Consider the following 19,956-nt stretch of genomic DNA (forward strand, 5'->3'; position numbering starts at 1 on the left):
GATATGGAAGCGGTTGTAAGTGTGTATTTATTTATTTTTCTGTTCAGTGCCAAGGCGATATAAACGACAGCGTCCATAATTAATAATAACATAGTCATCACGTGGCTACATTTACATTATGCTACAAAATCCCATTCGTACTCAACTCAAGTATTCAGTTCCAGGTTTTGTTGAATTTTTCTCTATATATATATCTATCAACAACTGGATTAAAGGTAGAGTAAGTGATTTCACTCAAAAAACCTTAGGTTTCGTTTTTTGCTGTGGGACCTAAGCCTTCGTCCAATCAGGATAGAGAGTCAAAAACGAAACCTAAGGTTTTTTGACCCCCAGGGGTTAACTGGGGACAGGGAGGAACTCCTATGGTCAGCACACTCTATAGTAGGGAGGATTATCACAACAAAACAAAAAAATAAGTGATATTTGAATTAAGTGAAATCACTTACTCTACCTTTAATGTTATCATAGGCTATTTAATGTTGCCCCCCCGGGTTTATATTTTGTCGTACGATGGTGTCGCGCAAAACAGCAGGTATACAAGCAAAACGAGGCCATCTTTCAGTTTTCTTTTTCGTTTTTTCAAGTCAATATATTTAGTCATAGTTTGAGTCATCATCCGTTTTCCCCAGTGAAAAAAAGGTAGTCGTAGTCATAGCTTTAGTCGACGAAATCAACACTGCGACTAAGTTACCACGGTAACTCACACCTTTCTGTTGCCATGACTATAGCGTATACAGCAGGAAGCGGAGATCGACACAAAGCCACAGGAAACGCGGCGGCAGCGGCGGCTTATTCAAGAAGGAATAAGACTGTATAATAAGCACATTATGGATGATTTTTCCGATACTGTATGTCTGTATGTAAACATGTATAGAGCCCAGCACAACGCCGGAAGATATAGCCACGGACGAACATCAGGGTACGGTTGCTACATCATTGTCATGTTATCACATCGTGTCATACTGCCGTCAGGCAGAGACCTTGTGAATCTTCATATTTAACCCATTCTGACCTGAGATCAGATTCATATGAGGTTTCCACTGGACACACACACACTGGTCTGATCAACCCATTCTGACCTGAGATCAGATTCTAAAAATGTCAGTCGTTCTTCGATTTTTCAAAAAACAGCAGACCTACAAGCTCGTAGCGCGCCACTCGGTGGCGCGCTATGAGCTTGTAGATCTGCTGTTTTTCAATAGCTAAAGCATAACATGATGCTATAACACCAAAAGGGGTTCCCGTTCAGAATGGGTTAAACGTATTCACTGTTTTGTATTGATGCCCTACTTCGTAAAACAGAAGACTGATGCACAAGCCGCCCCTCAAGCTCACGAAGAGTTGTGTTGTCAGCTTGAATTCGGCCTTTTTTTTGGTTTTGTTTTCTTGCTATTTTTGAAAATTTGTTGTAAGGAACTGGTCAAAGGTTGTGGGAGGGGGTCCCTGGAACAGCATATTTTCAGATGGGGGTCGGTGGCCAATTACAGATCATTTCTGGGGTCCTTGACATTGAACCACTGATACGGAAACGTAGGTTTTTCAGAATCTGGTCGCAAACATTTGTAGAATCTGGAATCTCATGTTGTACAAAGGTTTCCGCCCCACAGCGACGATATACTGAAACAAACACCATCCGATACAGGGTCGGCCTGTCGTAGAAGAGAGTTTATATACATATAATGAAACAAACACCATCCGATACAGGCCCCTGTCGTAGAAGAGAGTTTTTAGTGACATTCATGGTAGAAGTATTGTTGCTATACCGTCATCATGAACCTGGTGTGTTTGTCCTCGCAGACCAGAGTGCTTGTGCGCCTATTAGGCCATGTGTTGGCCTCTGTTATTAGCTCCTCCTCGGGGCGATCTCTTGGCGTTTTCGTTGGCGTTGGAGGGACTGGCGTGGGCCCCCGCGGCGGCCCCAGGGGCGTTGGAAGGAGCGGCGCGGGCCCCCCCTGCAGGGGCCCGGCTGCTCTGCCCTGGCTGCTTCTTCTCCTTGGAGCCGGGCCGAGACGGCTGGGGCTCCACGATGCTGTTTATGACTGCGGGCGAGAATGTATTCACATGTCAGTATACACTCATACCGCTACAACTGGGATTCCACCAATAGGCTCTATATGCACACACGCCATTTTGGAAAGGACTTTTCCATCCCTAAGTATATCCCTACTTCCTTCACAGGTGTTACAGAGGATACAAATTATGGCTCTGTTCCATTCTGGTCCATCCGAGTCAGGGTGCTGCTATTGTACATACTCACTGGAAACACTCAGCTACACCAGTGGGTCTCAAGGTGTCGAGTACGGCCCGTACGGGTGTGTAACTCTGAGCGAGCGAGAGGTGTACAAATGGTTCCATTTGTACACTCTCGGGTCCTTGGAATTAAAAGGTCTGAGAATCACTGTACACTAAATGGAACAGAGCCTTAATTAGTTTCATCGGTAACACCCGTCTGTGTGCATAATAGAGCCCATTCTGTTTACTCAAGTCTGTGTCTCCTTACAATTACAATGTACCATTTTTTAGGCATTTAGCAGACACTTTTAATCCAGAGCGATTCACACGAGGTTATACGAATACATCAAATGCATAGCAATAGTAATCTAGGATCATAAGGTAAGCCAAGGATCAGCAGTCTACACCGAATAATACAAACAAGAAAATAAATAATCTGTACATGCTCTCTACATTCAAATAAAGTATCCTGGGAGCTCCTTTTTCACGCTGTCTACATAACATGCTATCTCAATTACATTTTAGCCTTTGCCTGCAAGGTCAAAGTCAAGGTTAGGACAAGTACAGGCTACAGGCTGAGGTGGATGTTGAAGAGCTGAGTCTTCGGATTGCAGCGGAAGATTTTGGGAGTGAGTCTGCAGTTCTTTAGTGCTGACAGAATTGGCCAAAAATGACATTCAAATATTCCTTTTATAAAACACCACATGGATTCGAACGAATTTCGAATGATTTTGAATGTCGAATGTATATGATTTTAATATGAATATGATATTATTATTAATATTGCAGCCCAATATGCTGTAAAACTTTATCTTTCTTTATCTATATGGTCCGGTCCTGTATGTTGGTGCTGAGAAATATCACTCTCTTGAGTCTTGCGAGATCAAATGAATGATTCATAATTATCTTAATAGTCAATTTTTTGTATAATATTTTAGTCTCGCCAGAACTCACACAGCAATTTTATTGTTATTTTTTAAATTTGAATCTACAAGCTCATAGCTTGTAGGTCTGCTATTTTTGAAAAATCGAAGAACGACTGACTATAGAAACATAGCTTTTTCAGAAAACTGCCAGGATGTAGAAGACATTTTTTTAATCTGATCTCAGGTCAAAATGGGTTAATACATTTGATTATTCTTTTATATTTTTCAAATTTTTCTAACTGCAATAAGGGCTTTGTTCCACAGTTTGGGAGCCAGAAGGGGATGTTTTATAGTAGAGTCAGAAAAAGGGGCCGCCCCTGGAAATATACATTTAAATCAGTGTTTTAAAAAAGTTAAAAACTTTTATGCAATATAATACATATATACATATAAAATAATACATTTCCACTAGATGTCCAGATGTTATTACAGGGTCAAGGATCACAATGGAACTATGCTTAAAGTGAGCACATGCACCTGTGTCATGCTGCTATGCAAATCAATGCCGTCATTACAATATAATCACATTTGTACAATTTATTATTATGCCAATGTTTTTAGCATTTGATATACACGTTAAAATGGTAAATGGTGCATTTATATAGCTCCTTTATCCAAGGCACTTTACATAGATTGTGCATTACATTCACCCATTCATACACCGATGGCAGCGGAAACCATGCAAGGCACCAACTAGCACATCGGGAGCAATTAGGGGTTCAGTGTCTTGCTCAAGGACACTTCGACAGTAACTCTGGGGGAGCCCGGGTTCGAACTGGCAACCTTGCGGTTCCCATCCAGGCACTCTACCCCTGAGCCACCGCCGCCCACTAACCAATAACTTTTCATGTTCATCAAGGTATCTACTGTCATAACATGTCAATTTGTTCCAATCCAACTCCTCTGGTAAACCTTGTGGGAGCCAATCAAAATTGGCGTACCCAGAGGCCCTGTCTAGCAATATATTTTCATTATATTGGAGTTCCTAGATTCCTTTAATAACAATTATTATTAAAATGGGTGAAGTGCTCCTCTAACAAAATGCTATTAAAAATGTGTCAAGTTTCTATTTGTGGTTGTTAAGAAGCAGGGTGACTCTATTCTATTGAATCCTATTGCATTCTACTGAAGTCAATTAGATTATATTGAACGCCATTGAATTCTATCAAACTATTGGATTCTGTTGAACTCTATTGGAACTCTAATGAATTGTATTCACCTTCCAGCTGCCTCTGGACTCTCCTCAGCTCTTTGAGAATGGAGCTGATTTCCTATCAAGACAACACAAGGCAATTAATTGCATTATAACGACTTTGATGAAGTGGTATACTGTCACGAGCACAATGACACAATGCCGTCACTTCAGTCACCGACCTTGTTGGAGGTCTTCAGAATGGGGACTTCATTCTCCGTGTTGATTTTGGCCTCAATCTCCTCCCAGACCTCCATCTTGTTATGGAACAAAACCCTGTAAAGGACACGTAACAGTTAATAACACAAATCAGAGTACAATCTAGCAGGCAGTGGTGCAGGAGTAGTGCCTTGCTCAACGAGAGTTTGATAGCAGGGATGGGTTAGTGACCCATGGGACAGTCATTCTAACCCTCAATGACCCTGCTCTTTTTGGTGGGGACGGGGACGAGTGATGTGTTTTGCACTATTTGGCCAAAAATCCACACCATTGGGTCTACTCGCAAACATGTGGTTGCAAGGAGTTGCATGGCGCCCCATGTGTTTTGGGCTTTACTCTCATGTATGTACCTGTACACAAGATGCAACAACAAGTACAACCTTGATAGGGCTCATGCAAGTGGTTAAGGAAATTGAGTTGAGACTATGCATAGTTGCGTAACATTGTCACGTCCTATTTTCTGTCACGAGGTCTTACTTCATTTTGTCAGCCAGTTGTTCAGTGTTCTCCCTGATGGCCTGGGACAGCTGCGACACCGGGTTCAACATCAGGTTATCCAGAATCACCTGGAAGGAGGAGGGGTTGGACGAGAAACGTGTCAAGCCAACCCACAGTGGCAAATCATTGCATTCACGCCAGCTCCGTTCACATGGATGCATTGCAGTGGGATATATTGTTCTAACGAGGATATAGCTGGGGAAGAGGAGCGCTTGTTTTAGCTCAACGTAACACATTAAGACCCGGGGAAGCATCTGTGTCATGTTAGATTTGTAACCACATTTTGTAACCTAAACAACTTTGGCTGTTCAAAAATAGCAGATATGCAAGCTCATGTTTGTAGATCTGCTATTGTTGAAAAATGGCAAAGATGTGCTCAAATCTTTGACTACAAATATATATATTTTGAAAGTGAATATCGTTAACTGAAGTCTTTGCTTCCAGGGGTCCCTGTAACGAATCATTTTGAGATGGGGGATGGTGGCCAGATACATATAATTGTGTGGGTCTTTTGACGTGGAAAAAGTGTGGTTACTACTGTCAAACGAAACAGTTAATGCGTTTTTCAGAAAACTACTGGGTTTGGTAGACACTTGTAGAATCGGCCTTGGGTCTTAAGGGTTAACATCCTACATACCGGTATACGAGCTACAACAAAATGCATGGCTTTTGGAAACCGCTCGATAACAAAGCAGGCACGCCAACAGCCGGGCGGCTGGTGTGTGCGTGGGGGACAGAACAGGTTATCTCCCGCAAAAAAAAAAAGAAGAAAAAATAAATCCTTCCCTCCGTCTCAGCTGAAGCCTTCGTCAGCCATCCTGGGTAAAACAACATGTTCTACTGCAGGAAAACAAAGAGCATGCACTACCGTCTGTCTGACTGTGCGCCCAAACGTTGAACCATGGACTTCTGCTACACATCGTCAGTCCCAGGACGTAAATATGGCGACGGGTTAATTGGGCCAAATCTGACCCAAGCGTCAGATTGTTTGACACAATGGGGCTTCCCTGTCACGTGGCTTTTTGATGTGCGTTCATACGTTATTTGGTAATCAGAGGTCCCCGGTTCGCCCACCCGTTCATGGTCAACCATCTCGACGTGTCTCTGAGCAAGGCACGTAGTGAAGCCGAAACAGAATTTTCGGCAAGCGTTCACCGTTCCCTCCTCTCCCTCAATCAAAGCTCATAATAGGTTGTTGTGAAAGCAAAGACTCCGTGAGGAATGGCTGAACAAGGCGCTAACTGAGTGAGTGTCACATGCCGACAGGTTTGGAATCGCGAATCATTTCGTCCTCTTCGAAATGCGCCACGCCAGGGAAGCCGGGCCACGTCAAAGGTCTGACGCTTGGTGAAGGGTTTTTGCGGACTCATCAGCGCAGCATACGCCCCGGGTGTGAGAACGTGTTGACTTTTGTAGTTCCCAGCAGACCAAAACTAACTGCACCTCCAGTTCACATCACTTCGTTTGACTTGTGTGTCGCTGCCAATCAGCCAAACCACACAGTCACTTACTGTCGTGTCCATTAAGTTAATTTTAGTTTGAAAATGCCTGTACGCTGTCACAGACTTGTGGACAAGGGGCCATATCTTGCGCGCCACCTTACCCCTAAACCTATTAGCCATATTTTACTATTTGTCTATTTGTGTCTATCGACATACAGTATTGTGAGCTTGTAAATTGGCTGTTTGAACCATTTTAAATTGTTTTTCAAAATAGTGAAAAATGGCAAAGACGTTTAGAGATAAGGTGGCGCGCAAGAGAGGGCCCTAAATGAATAACGGGCTGAGACAGTGACCTCTTCTCGGTTCCAGGGGCGTCGGGGCATAGAACCGGTCTCCGGTTCATTCATGTTTGTGTCCAGAACGGCGGTGGAACCGGGCGGAACCTTCTGGTAGTTTAAGCTGGCCTCAGGAATACGCTGGACCAGCTGCAAAGAGAATAGAGTGAAAACACGCTCCGCCATGTTGTGTGCGTTTGTGTGTGTGCCACTCACACATAGGGGGTTATTCATAAAATAAAAATAAAAAAAGCTTTTATCACACTATATCTGCAGCTATATTACATGATTGGTTGATGCCATTGCCATCTTTTGGACACTGGCCTCACTTCCTTACTGGACTACATGTTGTCTCAGTAAGACAGCCCTCCCCCTATCCACAGGGAGGAGCGGTGCACCAAAGCATTATTCGGGAATGTAGTCCAGGAAGGACGTGAGCCCAATCAGAGACACTGGGCTAACTGCTAAAATATCTAATAATAATAATAATAATCTCTCTCTCTCCCCCCCCCCTTCTCCTTCTCTCTCTCTCTCTCTCTCTCTCTCTCTCTCTGCTTACACATAGGCGAACACATAGGTGAACACACACGGACATTGCTGGTTGTAGGAGTGGTTGCGCCACTCAAAAATATGTTTATCGTTAGATTATCCGAACATTAATAACAATATTGTTAAAGGATTACAGTTTGGGCCCGGGTCGGCCTAGCGGTCCGGGCACCTATAGGTCTGCTAATCCTATAATTCAGTATAAGCCTGACAGCGTGTCCCAATCCCGACGACCGTTGCTGCTCATCACTCCACATCTCTCTCCCCCCATTTCCTGTCAGCTTACTGTACACACACACAAAAAAAAGAAAAAAGGTTTATAGTTTTTAGTCAACTAAAAAAAAGTTAAAAGGTTATGAATAACCCCCAATGACAAGGACACGTACAGGTTATGCTATGCGTTGTTGACCCCGGCCCGGGCACATGCAACCCGCCATCAGCATGCAGTAAGTGAGGAACAGGTGTGTATAATTATATAATTATGCAGTGAGTTTTAGTGGTGCTGGGATTCCAAGCTGGTTAGATCAACGTGACAGTTGCCATTAACTGTGATGTAACCAAAAAAAAAGAAAAGGAAAAAAAAAAAACGGCTGATACATGACCTGACCAATCAAACGGGGCGAAGGCAACACCACCAGGGGAGTGGGAGGAGTGTTAGGATCAGTGATGGGGGTGGGGTGGGGTGGGGGGGGGGCAGTGAGGGATCATAGCCAGTCAGTGGGAAGGAGACAATTAGGGAAACACATTGGCAGGAGGTGGACGCACATTTCCTAAACACTTTGGGCTCCATTTTTGTCACCGCTTTTAAACCCCTTATCCTTAAACTTCTTTGACATTTTTTTTACTATTTTGCCAAACATTTTTGAATAGTTTACAAGTCTACAAGCTCACAAGCATGTCAATGTAGATTGGCTATAGTTGAACTATTCAAAAATGTTTTTGAATGAAGTGTTTAGGGATAAGGGGTTTAGCGGTGACGGAAATGGAGCTCGTACTCTTTTCCAAAGACCGGTGAGGCTTCTAAAAAAAGTGAAAAGTCAGCAACACCGTCGCACAAAATGGGCACGATCTATTCTACGAGCTCACGACGAGTCGTGCCGCGACGCGTCATGAGCTTGTCGACCGGGGGCCAATGAAATGTTCTGCCCTTTTGACAGCAGTGGTATACAATGTTTGAAGGAGGAGGTGCGTTTGATTCCACCAACGTGTTTTTGTTTTGGAGCAGCAGGAGACAAGATGGAAGTGTGAGACAAGAGACCTGAGAGGGTGGAGACCTGGTGGGACAGAATGGAAATGCTCTCTGTACAGGGAGAGGGGGAGAGAGACAGAGAGAGAGAGAGAGAGAGAGAGAGAGAGAGAGAGAGAGAGAGAGACAGTCGCATTGTACAGGGCAACAAAGAGAGAGAGAGAGAGAGAGAGAGAGAGAGAGAGAGAGACATGAGTGTCCAAGCATGGAGACCAAACAGCCTGCAGCATTTATACGTATTCAACTAACCCAAACTTATTATAACCCAATTCATGAAATGAAACATCAAACGCAGGCATTGCCCATGAAAGTTGTTCGGCACGCATATGAGTATCGAGGTTCCATGACGATGGCTAAGGCTACATACAGTCTAGGATGAATTACGTAGCGGCAAATTCAGTAGCACTTAAAACCTTTACACTTGTAAAGAGCACATTTGGTACACTCTTATTATACTCTAGACAAATCGAAATCGCCCAAAATATCTACAAGATGTGAGCTTGGAGATCGGCTATGTTCACTACCTGTTACATAATTTGTTCTAATTTAGAATTTCTTAAATGTTTTCTTTAATTTCTTCATCAAAATGACTGGGGAAAAAAATCATTACATTTTGTTTTTATTCGTGAAAGGTTTAGCTTTTTTTGGGGGGAATGTTTTTTGAAAATGTCTTGAAATAATAATAATAATAAATAAAAAGCAAATGTATAGGAAACAAAAATAAACCAATAAGGGGACCCATAACAAATGTATGTCCGCGACCCACAGATGGGTCCCGACCCACTGTTTTTAGAAACGCTGCGGTAGTGGAACTCACCTCCACCCTATGGCAGACAGACACGATACTGGTGGTGACTCACCTCCACCCTGGCAGACAGACACGATACTGGTGGTGACTCACCTCCACCCTGGCAGACAGACACGATACTGGTGGTGACTCACCTCCACCCTGGCAGACAGACACGATACTGGTGGTGACTCACCTCCTCCCTGGCAGACAGACACGATACTGGTGGTGACTCACCTCCACCCTGGCAGACAGATACGGTACTGGTGGTAGGGATGGTAACTCACCTCCACCCTGCCAGACAGATACGGTACTGATGGTGACTCACCTCCTCCCTGGCAGACAGACACGGTACTGGTGGTAGGGATGGTAACTCACCTCCACCCTGCCAGACAGATACGGTACTGATGGTGACTCACCTCCTCCCTGGCAGACAGACATGGTACTGGTGGTAGGGATGGTAACTCACCTCCACCCTGACAGACAGACACGGTGCTGATGGTGACTCACCTCCACCCTGGCAGACAGACACGGTACTGGTGGTATAGGGACGGGGACTCACCTCCTCCCTGGCAGACAGACACGGTGCTGATGGTAGGGGGACGGGGACTCACCTCCTCCCTGGCAGACAGACACGGTACTGGTGGTATAGGGACGGGGACTCACCTCCTCCCTGGCAGACAGACACGGTGCTGGTGGTATAGGGACGGGGACTCACCTCCTCCCTGGCAGACAGACACGGTGCTGGTGGTATAGGGACGGGGACTCACCTCCTCCCTGGCAGACATGCTGGATGCGGGGGTGGGGCTGGGGGTGGGCGGGGTGCCGGGAGAGTCCCCCGCTACGTCGTGGATCTCCCTGGCCAGGATGGCCAGGTCCTTGGCGAGGTCCTGGCTGAGCCTGGCGATGCGCACGCACGCACGCACGCACAGCACACACGTACAAGCACACACGCAGACACGCAGACACACACAGACACACGGGAGAACTGAGACCGATTCTAATGGCTTTCGAAATCACACTTTCAAGACTTTTCTTAAAATGTTAAATACGGAAGATAAATAATAATAATAATAATAATAATAATAATAATAATAATTATTATAATAATAATTATAATAATAATTATAATAATAATAATAAAACTTTATTTGTATAGCACCTTTCATGACATGAAATGCAGCTCAAAGTGCTTTACAGAGAAATGGAGGATAAAAGAAAAGCAAGGCAACAACATTAAAAACAAGCAGTAATGCAATACAGTGAGGACATGAATAACAAAAATAAAAAAATAAAAGATCAATTAAAAGCAATGTTGTAGAAGTGGGTCTTGAGCTGAGCTTTAAAAATGTCTACAGAGGCTGCCTGACGAAGGTACAGTGGGAGCTTGTTCCATGCCGACGGCCCGTAGAAGCAGAAAGCTGCTTCCCCGTATTTTTTAGTTGCCATTTTTTTTGGCAAAGCCGAAGAAAGTGCCCTATTTTGTTCAAATTTCGCTGTATTTTTGTATAATTGTAAATGTACAATAACTAAACATGAATCTCACTTGAATTGGATCGCAATACTTTACAATTTCAAATCATAGAAAAAAAAGGAAATTCTAGCCAACAGTATAGGCCGGGCATGCCTCCAGGTGGAGGTTTTCTCGTTCCCATCACGGTATCACCATGTGTGTGCGTGCGGGTAGGACCACTACCAGTTGACCTGTAGTAAGTCTCATGGTCGGGGGGGTAGGACCAAGTCTCATGGGATTTGTGATTTGTTTATAAACATTTTGGTATTTGTTTATAAACATTTGTGATTTGTTTATAAACATTTGTGATTTGTTTATAAACATTTTGGGGTTTGTTTATAAACATTTGGGATTTGTTTACAAACATTTGGGATTTGTTTATAAACATTTGGGATTTGTAAGTCTCATGGGGGGGGTAGGACCACTTCCAGTTGACCTGTAGTAAGTCTCATGGTCGGGGGGGTAGGACCCCCCGACCATCCCAAGTCTCATGGGATTTGTGATTTGTTTATAAACATTTTGGTATTTGTTTATAAACATTTGTGATTTGTTTATAAACATTTGTGATTTGTTTATAAACATTTGTGATTTGTTTATAAACATTTTGGGATTTGTTTATAAACATTTGGGATTTGTTTACAAACATTTGGGATTTGTTTATAAACATTTGGGATTTGTAAGTCTCATGGGGGGGGGGTAGGACCACTCAGGGCCGGTTCTAGGCATAGGCGAACTAGGCGGTCGCCTAGGGCCTCAACCACTGAGGGGGCCTCGTCACAGGGAGAAGATTTTTTTTTTTCATGTATCCCTTACATGGGCTACTGGCCACATGTGGCCCCCACCTAGCTTCTTAATTTTGATCTCAAAGTGCACCAGATTGAAGCATTTTCATGGCAAATTTAAAAAATTTATCCGGCGTGGCAAAGCAGGAGGGGGGGGCCTCTGTATAATATGTTGCCTAGGGCCTCAAAAGGCCTAGAACCGGTACTGCGTGCGTGCGTGTGCGTGTGTGTGTGTGTGTGTGTGTGTGTGTGTGTGTGTTTTCTTACTTGGCGATCTCTGCGCTGTGCGTGGACCAGTTCTGGTAGGGGTCCGCGTCGTTCTGGCCCTCGTCCTCCGTATCCACGGAGACGGACTTGGAGCGCTGTGCGCGCGAGGCCTGAGCGGAGGAGGGGGGCGGCTGCTGGGAGGAGCGTTTGTGTTTAGGGGTACCGGACGGCCGCTCGTACTCGTCCTCAGAGGACGAAGAGGAGTCCGGACCTTTGTGTCTCCGACGAGAAGCTGACGGAGACGAAAACAAACACGTACATCGACGGACTGAACAAAGGACTTTGCGTTGCGTTCACACTGGCAGCTATACACAATATTCAGAGAGCTGCATCTCCGTTTAAGAGTTTTATCAACACGCTCTTTGGTTCAAGCGAGGGAGAAGAATATAAAGGAAAATGTAAAGCCTGGGGTTTAAAAAAAGTGTCTGAAAATTATTTGGAAATTGCTGATATATAATTAGTTTTTTTCCCCTCCCAATTACAAGTAGGAATTGTGTGAAGAGAGTGGAAATGGTTGGAGAACTTTTTTTTGTGGTTTTGCAGCTTTGTAGCTGCAGTTGAATAAGACGGCTCAACTTGGATCTTGGCTTTGCAGATTTTGTGGCAGCTACACATATCTTCATGTGGCTGGCTGCCATTGTAAATGAATGAGCAAGGCATTAACACTGGCAGTGTTAACGCTTGGTTCTATTCCCAGTGGTTTCTAGGGGTTTAATGAGTTTGGGCTTATCAAGTCTAACGGGTCCGTGAAGTGACCTGAGGTCGATTCTACAAATGTCTTCTGACAAATCCTAACAGTTTTCTGAGACTCAGTGGTTCTCAAGCCCCAGAATTAAAAGCAAAGATTTGAGTTCAAAGATTTGCGCCACATTTTCACGATTTAAAAAAAATAGCAGATCTACAAGCTCGTAGGGTGGCACTCGGTGCCGCGCTACAAGCTTGTAGATCTGCTATTTTTCAATGGCAAAAGTAGGCCATAATGCTTAAAACACCAAAAGGTGTTCAGAATCAGAATCAGAATCATTTTATTTGTCATTTTCCTTGCATACAAAAGAACATGAAATATCGTTTCCCCACAGTTATTGGCAGTGCAACATAAAACATAGAGCCTATTTAAAAACACAAGCTAAAAACTAAAACCAAACATGGACAGACATTTAAAAAGAGTCCCCAGTATGTATGATGACGTGCAATTCATATGGACAAGTTAAAAGTTACCAACACCACGCACAACCTATAAATAAATAAAGTGGCATGGTGCTATCCTTAAAAACAAAAGCTGTTCCCGTCCTGAATGGGTTATAAATATCCATATTGGAGACAAGCCATACTTACTGGTAGCAGGGTACCTGACTCCAGTGGACTTGGTTCTGGTCAGAGGCTGTTTCCCCGCGGCTCCGGTGGTTTTGGTCCCCGCCTGCTTGGCGTCGCCCACAGAGGTCTTCCGAGTCGGCGCCGCCGGTTCCGACGTGCGCCCGGAGTGTGCGGGGCGGCCCGACGAGGACTCGGTGTCGCTGGGGCCCGTGAAGGACCCGGTTCGCTTCCGGGGCATGGCCAGGATGTCCAGCCGGGACAGCTTCTTCCCCTCCGCCGCCGACACCTTGGAGGGAGCCGACGAGGCGGAGGCGGAGGCGTGGTCCGAGTTCTGGGACGCCCGGTCCGAGTTCTCGGCGCCCTCGTTGTCGGAGGCCTCTCCCAGGCGGGCCCGTCGCAGCATGGAGGCGCGGGTGGGCCGGGGCGCCGAGAGGCTGTTCGACCGGGTCAGGACCTGCTGCTGCTGCACGGCCGTCGTCTTGCCGCTCTTGCCGTTGTTGTCCTCCCTCTGCAGAGGAGCGGTCAGCTTCTTGCTCCGGCTGGACGGGCGCGAGCCCGTCTCGTGGTCCGAGGACGCGGCGTCGGTCCAGTGCTGGCCGGAACCGGCGCCGCCCTGCTGCTGCTGCTGGCCCTCCGACAGGTCCAGAGAGCCGCGGTTCCCCCCGCTGCGGCGCATCTGGAACCTCTTGGCCGCCTCCGCCTTGGAGGAGGAGGAGGAGGAGGACGAAGCACAGGCGCCGCCGGGCGCCGCCGCATGGCTCCGCCGCTTCTCCGACAGGCGCTCGCGGGCCGTGAGCTGCCGGCCCTTCTCCTGGATGGACGGACTGGACGAGGACCTCTCCTTCTGCAGCCCGCTGAGGAGGGCCGCCGGGCGCTTCTTCATGGACGCCGCCGGGGCGTTCTTGTTGCTCACCTTGGTTTTCAAAAAGCTCAAATTACTTGCTGTCGTTCTTGTTGCTCACCTTGGTTTTCAAATAGCTAGAATTACTTACTGTCTGCCAGGTCAGCACCCTTTGAAATTAGCTTTTTTATTTATTTACAAGCTTAAACATAATACAGTACGACCGAACTCCATTCCCAAGCCTTTTTAGTAATGACTTTCAAGCACATTTTCAAACACACAAATACAACACTAGACATGCTTTATGCTAGACATGCTTTATCATACTAGTCATGGTCAGTTTTCCGTTAATTACAGAGGCACTACACTTTGGGACACGAATACTCAACTTGTTTACAGCTTTCTTAGAACAAATTGAAGGATGTTCTGATTGACCAGATCACTTACTTTGTTTCTATCATCTCTTTTCTAATCATGTCTTAGATAATGAATGTGTACATGTTTGTCAACTTCCTTTTTTCACTGACAAAAACGACATAAACACTGAATTAAAAACGAAGCCATGACGACTACAACTACAGTATGACTAAATATACCGTCAATTTTGCCAACAAATAAAAACTAGACTAAAATGTTATAGGATGAGACGAGTGGACAAGAGATCCAGTATAAGTCATTTTACACTTGGTTGCATGCTGAAAATAGCAGATCTACACGCTCACAACGCGTTGCGCTGCTTGTAGATCTGCTATTTTCAGCAAGTGTAAAAATCAGCCATTATACGACGGCATCGAGGCCCCGCCAAAATACATTTCAGTCGACCAAATCACCTGTAGATTTAGTCGACTCAAATCTCATGATATATGAAAACTAGAGACTATATAGGGCTGTATTTTGCGTGTCTTAAGTACCAGGTCTTATTCCCTAACTTGAGTAAACTAAAGACCTGGAGGCGTGGTCAATGCTCTTTGGCCACTCAGAATAGCCAAATGGCATTGACCACGCCTCCAGGTCTTTAGTTTACTCAAGTTAGGGAATAAGACCGGTGCAAAAACAACACCGATACATAAATAAAAACGAAATGGAAACCAACCTGGCTGACGGTGCTGGCCGTGTCCACGTCCGACTCTCCGGACGGGGAGTCGTCCACGCGGCTGGAAGGGCCTCCCGTCTTTGAGCCACGCGGAGCAGCAGCGGAGGAGGAGGAGGAGGAGCGGAGCTTGGCTTCCAGGGAGGCCATGAGGCCCGCGGCCTCGCTCGGCAAGGGCTGTGCTTCCTGCAGGGCGGAAGGAGGATGGAACCAAAGGAAACATTTGTTACATAATCACCGCGGCAAAGAAATAAACGATACGTATATAGCTTGCTAGAGTTATAGTTCAGTCAGATACACTCGGCTTCATGCTATGCTCAAGGGGCACATACGCGAACGGGCGCGGTACGCGACCTGGCGCGGTACAAACGGGACGAACTGACTATAAAGGTGAATATACTGTACATATTCAGGTCTAATTCATCATGGGGGCTCGAGCCCCGCCGCCCCTAAGAGTCTTTGTCACTGGGTTAACACATTCAGACCGTATACGACGAGTGGAAACGTCATAGCTAATCCAACCGATGGATTGCGACGACGTGTCCACACGTCCTCCTAGCGCTTTTTCATTGATATATATTCTGATATGTTTTTTGTTTTTTTTGGGTTGGCCTATCCTTCTGCAATGTACCCCTTACTTTTCAGCAAGTGTAAAAAATCAGTCATTACGACGGCATCGAGGCGCGCGACAAAATAGTCATATTTGGTTTTAGTCACATTTTTAGTCACTTGGAATGTGTTATAGTGTTAGTCTAGTTTTAGTCGACTAAATCAACTGCAGATTTAGTCGACTGAAATCTCATGACATTTAGTCGACTAAAACTAGACTAACACTATAACACATTCCAAGTGACTAAAAATGTGACTATAAAACCAAATTAAGTTTCATTCCAAAGGACTATAAATATGACTTAAACTAAAATAGAAATGTGCTGGCCCAAAAAACAACACTGCTCCCCGGGCCGTCGCTATATACCTGGGCAGCCTCTCTCCTGTGCTCCATCTCCCTGAAGGAGGGCTGGCTGGAGATGTGAGGTAGTCTCTTGGTCTGGGCCGAGTCGCTGGGACGCTCCTTGGTGAAACTCTCCTGTCTCACGAAGGAAGACGCCGCCGCAGCCGCCGCCGCCGCCGCCGCGGCGGACTCCTCCTTCTCCCGAGCGCTCCGCAGGTTGGGGGCGGAGCTGTTGGGTTTGACACCTGCTGGGATTGAAAGCTGGATTAATTGACCTGGGAACGATTCCATGAATGTCTTTCCGGAAAAAGCTATGTTTCTTATGTCAGTCGTTCTTCAATTTCTTCAAAAATAGCAGACCTACAAGGCTCGTAGCGCGCCACCGAGTGGCGCGCTACGAGCCTTGTAGGTCTGCTATTTTTCAATAGCTAAAGCATAACATAATGCTTACACCAAAAGGGGTTCCCGCCCCAAAATGGGTTAAATAACCGGAATGTGTTTGGGGGTAGGGAGGCCGGGGCGGGGAGGGGCGATATTGGTCATTGCACATACTGTACTCCTATGGGTTGGGGGGTGGAGCCTGTCAGCAGGGAGTGTTGGGCGAGGGGAGTAGGACGAAGGCCCTACATCGTCAAGTATAATGGTGTTATTTCGTTATGCTATATGCTGATGAATTAAATACATAGGACCACAATGGAAACAAGTCCCGGGTACTTTTTTGTGTTGTCCTACATATAGCGTTAATGTCCGACTGTACCACGTGCCGTTTATTTCAACGAATAACATTGTTTTCCCACAATTTTTCACCCGGTGCCCGATTGCCTATATAAGCTCAGCTGTAATCCTGGGCGCTATACACTCCCTCTGCCAACCTGGGGAGAGCCCCGAACGGAGCTCATGCTTCTCGACCAGGGGGGCAGTCAGACAGATATTTTGTGAAGCCACTAAGGAAATGAAAGTTCATTGTTCATTGTTGTGGCGCTGTCATTGGGCTCAAAAAAACCCATAGCCCCATAGAATTCCATGTATTTGGGCCCAACTTCACCTAGACTGTATTACCTTAATAAACATGGTCATGAATACTTTTTGCTTCCAGTCACTAGTTTAAAGTCTCATTTCTAATGTCCAAATATTATTTTTGGAAAATTATGGTCCCATTTATAAAAATAATGACCATAAAGTCGCGCATGTTCAGAGGGGCGTGGCTACCGTTACAGTCTATGAACGGGATCCCCCACCCACTCGAGTCAAAATAAAAACCAACGAAGAAGAATGGGGGAAGTCCCGCCTCGTTGTCTGGGCCAGCCAATGGGCCAGCTGGGCCCAAACGGATCTAGAAAGATGGCGACTTCCATTGCAAGGACTGACAGGCTTCATTTTATGTTCATGTTAGACCCGCGGAACGCTTTGTCCATATTTTTTACAGTCTATGTTCTCGACGCGTACATTTCTGAATAATAAAAAGTATTCAATCTATATACTGTATATATATATTTTAAAAAAAGAGAGAAAATGTGTTATTTCGTCAGTTCTGAATCCATTACGGGGTCACCTGTCCTCCGAGGCTCGTGGCCACTCAGGTGTCGGATCAGCACGGTGGTGGGCGGGGTCTTAGGCGGCGGGTCCCGCCCCCTGTCGGACAGAACCGGACTGTGGGCGCGCTCGGCTTTCCCGCCCGGACCGTCCTCGGAGCCGATGTAGAAGCAGGTGGAGGGGGGCGGGGCTTCAGGAGAACTGGCGCCCGTGTCGGCGGCAGAGGCGGAACCTGCGTAGAAAACCGACAAGACAGGCGTATATACAGTGGGGTACAGTCGTTGTTTTTGGCAGGCATTTTTTTCTTAGGGCCGATTCATACTCCTATTTTAGAGCCGAATAAAAGTCGGTTCGGCTCTGTAGAGCCTACAATGTGACGTCATTTGAGGTTGGGGGGGGCGGGTACCGTGCTAAAGTCGACTCTTCGGTGCTACTGAACATTTCTGACGAGCCGAAATCATTTCGGCACTACAGCGCCGAAACAGCGGTAAAATAGGAGTATGAATCGGCCCTTAGTCTTTTGGACAAAATGCTTATTAGATTTAGTCACTCTTAGTCATTTGGACAAAATGCATGTTTGATTATTGTTCCGTAACACTTTCAGGATCTTTTACCAGTGACATGAGACTAATTAATTAGAGCGACAGAGAGAGAGAGAGGAGTGTACGTGTGCGTCAATTTAACAAAGGTGCAGACGATCAGAAATCAGCAGAGAGTGATCGATGTATGCGCTACTCTATGCCCAATTGAAGTGGACTTTCTCCCCGTAAATAAAAAAAACGTTTCCGAGGCTACAACAGCAGTGACAAGTTAACACAGAAATGTGTGTGGGCAATGAATTGGCATAACGACTGAATTGGGTGAGAAAAAGGAGGTACAAATAAAAATAATTGGCTACTCTATTTTATTTTTATTAAAAAAATAAAAATAAAAGTGGAACCTTTGGTGTGGAATTTGCAGGCTACTGCATTTTATTTTTATATATATAAAAGAAAAGTGGAACCTTTGGTGTGGAATTTGCAGGCTACTCTATTTTATTTTTGAGTGGTGCAACCACTCCTACAACCAGCAATGTCTTGTACCTGTTTGTGTACCTGAATGAGCACGAGTATGTGACTTATTAATAGCAGTAGGGGGCGCCAGAAACAGAGAGAGGGGTAGTGCTGTGTCTCTAATGAGAGATAGAGAGAGAGGGGGGGGGGATTGCACCACTCAGTTCACACGTGTGTGATTTTTTATACAAAAAAAAAGAAAAAGTGGAACCTTTGGTGAGGAATTTGCAGGCTATACTCTATTTAATCTCTTTATACAAAACAAAACAGAAAAAAGCTGAACCTTTGGCGTGGCCTTTGCAGGCTATACTCTATTTAATCTCTTTATACAAAACAAAACAGAAAAAAGCTGAACCTTTGGCGTGGCCTTTGCAGGCTTTCTCCCGCAGCGAGCCGTCGTCGGAGCGGCTGGCGTCGCTCAGGCTGTCCGGGTCCACGTCGTCCTGGACGTACAGACGCTGGGCAGACGAGTCCTGGGGGCGGGGCGGACCGCCGCCGCCGCCGCCGCCGTCCGACGACGACGACTCGTGGGCCGGGCAAGGCTCGTGGTGGCGAACCAGGATGCAGGGGGCGGGGCTATCCGACTTGTCCCCCCCAGCGGGGGGCGGCGGCGGCGGCGGGACTTGGGGCAAGAGGCGTCGGGTGCGGGAGGAGCCGGGGGCGTGGCCCTGCTGGAGGGACTCCGACTCGGAGGTGTCGTAGCCGGAGCGGCTCGCCACGGAGGAGCCGCTCAGGAAGTGAGAGTCTGTGACACGGGGAATGACACGGTGTTAACACACATCCCGACAGTTTTCTGAAAAGCGCTATGTTTCTATGTCAGTGGTTCTTCGATTAAAAAAAAGCAGACCTACAAGCTCGTAGCGCGCCACTCGGTGGCACGCTATGAGCTTGTAGGGTTAACACCTGTGTCCATCTGGGTTTCATGGTCATGAATCATTGGGGTCCTGAATGGCTCGACACTTTTTTCTGGCCGAATCGTTAGTTAATATTCCAAACGAGATACAAAAGTAAGAAATGAAGACAAGAACATTGCCCATCTGCGTTTGAGTAAATGGTCCCGCAGTCAAACCATGACAATACTGACACCAGGGGACACTTGTGGTGCCCAGCAGAGGCACAGTGTCACAGCAGTGTTTTAACATTTCAAGTGGCCATAACTCGGTGACCATCAGCTCAATATGAGAATAGA

The 19,956-nt window shown here is 46.0% G+C and overlaps 1 protein-coding gene across 1 annotated transcript in view; it reads right to left on the reverse strand.

The window, feature by feature from the left end:
- Window positions 1-1,270: 1,270 nt before the first annotated feature.
- Window positions 1,271-19,956, reverse strand: part of cep170bb (centrosomal protein 170Bb) — a 39,676-nt gene continuing 20,990 nt past the window's right edge. The window contains exons 15-26 of the mRNA XM_080791333.1: window positions 19,123-19,512; window positions 17,735-17,947; window positions 16,207-16,427; window positions 15,234-15,416; window positions 13,321-14,212; window positions 11,986-12,217; window positions 10,194-10,323; window positions 6,863-6,994; window positions 5,047-5,135; window positions 4,533-4,626; window positions 4,378-4,429; window positions 1,271-2,039 (exon numbers count right to left, since the gene is read on the reverse strand). Of these exons, the coding sequence (XP_080647459.1) occupies window positions 1,819-2,039; window positions 4,378-4,429; window positions 4,533-4,626; window positions 5,047-5,135; window positions 6,863-6,994; window positions 10,194-10,323; window positions 11,986-12,217; window positions 13,321-14,212; window positions 15,234-15,416; window positions 16,207-16,427; window positions 17,735-17,947; window positions 19,123-19,512 (2,849 nt within the window). The 3' untranslated portion in view covers window positions 1,271-1,818. The remainder of the gene's footprint in view (window positions 2,040-4,377; window positions 4,430-4,532; window positions 4,627-5,046; window positions 5,136-6,862; window positions 6,995-10,193; window positions 10,324-11,985; window positions 12,218-13,320; window positions 14,213-15,233; window positions 15,417-16,206; window positions 16,428-17,734; window positions 17,948-19,122; window positions 19,513-19,956) is intronic.

The sequence above is a fragment of the Protomyctophum bolini genome, assembly GCF_963924005.1.
Source record: "Protomyctophum bolini genome assembly, chromosome: 19".
NCBI lineage: Eukaryota > Metazoa > Chordata > Actinopteri > Myctophiformes > Myctophidae > Protomyctophum > Protomyctophum bolini.